Here is a 6,210-nt window from a genome sequence, read left to right on the forward strand (position 1 = left end):
GTTACTACAGTGAAGCAAACTAACATATCCATCATCCCACATAGTTTCCATTTATTTTGCTTTTGTGTTAAAGAATAGCTAAAATCTTCAGAAGGAATCCCAAATACAGTTCAATTTCATCACCTGTAGTCTTCATGCTGTATATTAGATCTCTAGACCTATTCATTCTGCATAACTGCTACTTTGTAACCTCTGAGCTGCTTCCCCCATTTTCTCTCCTCCCCCACTCCTGGTAACCACTGTTTTATTCTCTATGTCAGTATATTTGACTCTTTTCCTTTTCTTCCCCAGATTCCACATGTAAGTTAAATCATGCAATATTTTTCTTCCTGTGTCTGGCTTATTCCACTTAGCATAATGTCCTCCAGGTCCATACATGTTCTGACAAATGGCAGGATTTCCCTTTTTTAAAGGCTGAATACTATTCCATTGCATATATTTACCACATTTCTTAATCCATTCATCCATCAATGGATACTTACACTGTTTGCTTATCTTTGATACTGTGAATCATGCTGCAATAATAATGGAAGTGCAGATATCTTTATGATGTTGTTTCATTTCCTGTCAGTATATACCCAGAAAAGGAATTATAGATCTTACGGTAGTTCTATTTTTAATTTCTTTAGGATCCTCCAAACTGTTTATCATTATGGCTGCACCAAAGTACATTCCCACCAACAGCATAGAAGAGTTTCCTTTTCTCCACACCCTTCTAACATTTGTTAATCTAGACTTCTTGATAATAGCTTTCCCGATGCATACGAGGTGATATTTCACAGTGGCTTTGATTTGCATTCTCCTGCTTATTAATGATGCTGAGTACATTTTCATATACCCGTTTTCCATTTTGATGTTTTCTTTGTAGAAATATGTATCCAAATCCTCTGTTTATGTGGCCTAATATAATTTTGTTGGCCTTGCTCTTTGTCTCTAATGACAATACAGATATATATATCTGTATGTGAACTCAGCAACAATACCCTGTTTCTTATGATGCCTCAAATCATTTGTTTCCTTCTAGCGATTGTTCTTATTACTTTAACTTTTTTTTTTTTTGCTAATTGGTTATGTTTTTGTTTAATAACAACTATATGACCTAAACAGCAAAGATATATCACCCTATCTGTAAATTATTGCTGTGTATAATGGTGGCCAATCTATGGCTTTTATTTCTTATGGAAAGTCATTTTATACATAAAGATAGATCAAGTACAACCAATTTATCCAAATAGCAGCTTATGTTGATTCAAATATCAAAATCAGAATTAATCATATTGTAATATAAAATTACAATACTGTTGTTCTTTTGAACAAGCATATGTTGCATCTAATTGAATTCAAGAACAGTCATCCATCCCTCACTATCCATGGGGGTTTAGTTCCACGACCTCCCTCAGATACTGAAATCCATAGATGCTTAAGTCTCTTATATAAAATGGTATAATATTTGCATATAACGTGCACATGTCATTCTATATACTTTAAATCATCTCTAGATTACTTATAATACCTAATATCGAGCCTACACATTCCTTCAGTCACATGTATTGAGTGTAGTACTTGGCACACAGCAAATTTAAGTTTTACTTTGTGGAACTTTGTGGAATTTTTTTTTCTGAATAATTTTGATCCATGGTTGATGAAATCCTCCAATGGGGAGCCCTCAGATATGAAGGGCTGACTATGTTCTGTACATTAGTGGAGCCAAATTTCTGTCATCCCTCCCCTCAACTCTTTAGTCAAACAGTAACTGTTTTTGAGTTTGTTAGCATGGCATATGAGGACTGTCCAGAAAGTATCCAGTCCTAATTTTCATAATTTTTTATATTACATGGCAGGATACTTTCTGGACAGCCCTCAAATAAGGTAACACAATACATCTGAAGAAAATGTGCCCAAGTAAAACCTTTAGCCTGTTCTAGCACAGCCATAATTAATTTCCTATAATATTCTAGGATTTCAAAAGCATGACACATTTTTATCATATTAATTGAAAATTTATTAATGTAATTGTATGTTTTGTTTTATAGTGAATGGACATCCATTACTCAAAAGAGCTAACATCCGGGTTGTTGGGAAGTTGGTGGCCAGATCCATGAGAGAAAGGAAAATGAGACAACAGTATAATGCAATAAAAAATTGATCAATGTTTTCAACACAATTGTTGTTACCTTTAGTAACTGATCCTGTCTACCCAAAAAAATAGGTTAACATTGGCCATGGGTTAATTCTGTATCAGCAGAAACAAAGGAAAAATATCTTTGTGTGTACGAAGAAGGACTTTGACAGGTTGGTCTATAATTTCTAAATATCTTTAGATGAATACCATTCATTTGATCTTCTTCATAAAAACATTCGTTTTATCATACTGAAGTGAACCTACATAATGTCAAGTATTCCTTTCATTGGACTGAAGTTTGTTTTCTTCCCCTAGCAATAAATGCCATAAAGAAACTTTATAATTCTTATTTCTAAAACTCATGATTCTGGTATGAAATGTTATTGAATTCATCATTTTGATTCTTAAAAAAAATAAAAATGTGATTTGCTGAAATCATATACGTCAAAGAATTTCTTTGTTTGCCAGAATATCCTTCATCACTTAAATTTTTTTGGAAATAATTGTTTTAAGCTATATTAATTTTTAGTGTGGTGATAGTATTATTATTCCATACTCATTGCTCATTCTAGCTTGAAAAACTTAAGTCAATATATGGTATTCTTGAATTTACTTGCCTTAGTACTGAAAGGATTTAAAGCACAATTGCTAAAATCAGTTTCTGAAGAATCTTGAAGTTACTTTTATCCATCTGTCCATCCCTTTATTTATGAATGAAATTAGAGAAACAAGTAAGGTGCAATGAATGCTTGGAGGAACAGAATGACATAGAGGCCAGGTATGAATAGAGGTGAGAACTACATGACAAATGTCCCATTGTCATCATTCTTTCCCTAGGTTACTTCTGTCATAGACTCATCAGTTTTAAAATAAACAACTCTCAGGATACTTTCATGCATTGTAGTTTACTGTAAGAATAATACGTATAGAAGTTATTAAAATGGAATATCTAGAAAAGCCAACTACAAAAATCATGTTAAGTCAGGGCCTCATCAAACTAGAACTAAGATGGACTAAAAAACATAATGGAGCTCTCTAACCAGAAAATTTTAGCTACAAAATATGTGATAGATAAAAAAGTGATTACTAGCTAAAATGTAGAGTTTGGCTTATCTGTGAAATTAAATTATCCATATCCTCCTTATTGGCAATTGAGAGTTTCATTTTAAAGAAAAAGTATTTTTTCTTTATTTGTATACTGAAAAAAGCTGGAAAATGCACAATTTAAAAGAAAAACTCACAGGAATTAAATCTCAGCCTGGTCACACATCATCAACCTGCTCTTTTTTATAGCATTATTAGGGTAAAACTTTGGCTAGATTTCCACCATTGCTATTCCAAAAAAAATTGGGAACAAAAGCGTGGATGTATAATGAAAGTCACTTACAAACTTAAATGTAAGATTTCTTAATGAATGTTGTATAATCACTGTTTCAAATGGTAAATGTATTTACAAGAGAAAAATAATATATAAACAATGTCAAAATTACTTTATAAAAATATGAAAATTAAGTTATACATATGACAATTTGGGGCAGGATGTAGAAAGAGTTCATTTTTCCTCTAATAAAATGTGATTCTTTCCTACATTTGACTATTCTTAATTTTTAGCATACTGAAGTAGGGCTATTGAATGTCTTTTAGAAGTGTGATCCTACATTAAGTTCAGTGACAATATTTCACTCTAGAGCTGTAGAAGACAGTGTAAGGTCAGGGAAGAGAAGCCTTCACTTTTCAATAGTCAGTTTCTATATAAAAATTGGCACTTGGTGCTCATCAAAGAACAAGAAATATTGGATATGCTCTAAATGTCCATTGTGTTTTTGAGCCAACTACCTGATGGAAGTCATCACTTATATGTAAATGAACTGTCAATGGCTTGCCACAGTTGGCAATCACTGGACTGTGAAGGGTATGTCTTAATAAGAACTGAAGCTCTTCACAGACTTTGATTTACTGGAAATAAAATAGAAAAGTCCTCTGAGACTACAAAGGACACTTGTTTCAGATAAAACGTCTAGACAGTAGCAATATATTTAGGGCTTTTATTATAGCAAAACTGCAAATTAGAATGGAGTGGTGAGAAAGTTCCTGTGACCCAGCTGAATTCTAAAACACTGCTCTGAAGAGTAATATGATCTTCAAACTATCTAAGCCAAATTAAATAAAAGTGCATTAAGGGAAAAAACAGAAACAATGCAAGGTCAAGATTCAGGTTTGTTACATCTTTTAAATTGTCTCTGTCATATGTTTTACATTTTCTCCTAAATCTATTATTTTTCTTAATAAATGTAGCTATTAGAATAGTTGAAAGCCAAATTTCTCTAGTCCTGTAACATGGACTACTTCTCAGAAAAGTTCAAACTTAAGAGGATTTTTCCTTGGCTACCCATTTCTTTTCCAAACTTCCATTTCAGATTACAAACACAATAGAAATACTGAATTCTGTGTAACTATTAATATTTTTTAGTATTTTGTTAATAATAACAACATGTTTGTAAAATGCTTTAGAGTTTGTAGTGTTCTTTCACACCAACGTGAATTATGGAAGTTTTAATAGATAGAGCACATTTTTATACTAATTACTTTCTCCCAAAGCATACTATGTTCACAGAAGTATATCAGTCAGAGTAAGTTAAAAGTTTTAAAAATCAATCTTAAAAATCCCATTGGTTTAAGATAATGATATCTTTTTTGTTCACTATACAGTCCAGTATGAGTCAGCAGAAGCTCTGCTCCATTCAGTCTTTCAGGGATTCAGGCTTTATCCATCCTACTAGCTTTGCTGTTCTCACAGGGCCACTACTGTAGTCTTTGTATCCAGGCAGTAGACAAAAAAGAGACAATATAGTGAAAGCATAACTACTTCAATCTGAACTTGGAACAGATCACTTCCACTCACCTTCTACTGGGGAGAAATTGTCACCTTGTTCCATCTAAATTTAAGGGGACTAGTAAATGTGGTCTAACTTTGCATTAAAGAAGAGAAATATTTTAGGGAATGGGAAATATTTCAAATGGCTTCATCTGGGTTGCCATCATTCTGGTTTGATATTTTATTATAAAGTACCCCAAAAACCCAGTCTTTTCTAGTTTCCTCAAGATTTTGGTGCTAATTGCCTTGCATAATTCAAGAATCCTGAAAATATCTAGCATCAGTTTAAAGGAAACCCACTTTTCTTTTTTATTTCTCAGATACATACTCTTCTTTCTAGAAATTAAAGAACTCTGGGTTTTATTTTTGTTTGTTTTTGATTTTTGTTATTCAAATAAAAATTATGTTAAGTAAATGATTTTCAGTAATATGTTGATAAGAAGCATTCTTATATAAAAGAACGCCTATATCAAGTTGGGGAAATAAGTTATCAGAAACTAATACTTTAAGAACAATGGTGAGGGACATAGAATTATATCTCCAATTTTCTATATAAATAATTAAGGAAAGTGGCTGATCCAATGGTGCTAAAACAAGACTGCCTTACCATCTTAGAAGTAATTCTTCATTTTATTCCAGTGGGTTAAGGAATTGAAAGTTCTCTCTCTCTCTCTCTCTCTCTCTCTCTCTCTCTCTCTCTCTCTCTCTCTCTTCTCTCTCTCTCTTAGTATTTTTAAAAAACTGAGAGGAAAGAGAAAGACAAAACTTAAGGACCAAAATCTAAATAGATTTTCTAAAAGTTTTAAACAATTGTGCTCTGCAATCCCAACAATTTTTGGAGTTGTCCATATGCCTTGATAAATCTCTTTTGGATTAATGTAATTGGTGTTACCTTGTCTTCTTCAACTATGAACCCTGACCCATATGTTTTCCTTCCTTCCTTCCTTCCTTCCTTCCTTTCTTCCTTCCTTCCTTCCTTCCTTCCTTCCTTCCTTCCTTCCTTCCTTCCTTCCTTCCTTCCTTCCTTCCTTCCTTCCTTCCTTCCTTCCTTCCCTATTTATTAAATAATGCTAGGCAATAAAGACTCTACCAATATAAAGATATTTAAAAGTTAAGATGTGTTTTTCAAAATGAAGAGTTTTGATATTCTCCATAAGCACCAATGTTAGATATCAGATCTCTTAGCATGTCACATTGTCCCAAATGATCATAG

General features: G+C 32.7%; 1 protein-coding gene across 3 annotated transcripts in view; it reads left to right on the top strand.

Annotated features, from left to right (window-relative positions):
- IQCM (IQ motif containing M) overlaps window positions 1–2,476 on the top strand; it is a 363,621-nt gene extending 361,145 nt beyond the window's left edge. For all 3 annotated transcript variants that reach the window (XM_076010594.1, XM_012783746.2, XM_076010595.1), the window contains one exon: window positions 2,034–2,476. In XM_076010594.1, coding sequence (XP_075866709.1) covers window positions 2,034–2,146 — 113 coding nt within the window. In that variant the 3' untranslated portion in view covers window positions 2,147–2,476. The remainder of the gene's footprint in view (window positions 1–2,033) is intronic.
- Window positions 2,477–6,210: the final 3,734 nt, after the last annotated feature.

This window comes from Microcebus murinus, chromosome 15 (assembly GCF_040939455.1).
Source record: "Microcebus murinus isolate Inina chromosome 15, M.murinus_Inina_mat1.0, whole genome shotgun sequence".
NCBI classification, from domain to species: Eukaryota; Metazoa; Chordata; class Mammalia; order Primates; family Cheirogaleidae; genus Microcebus; species Microcebus murinus.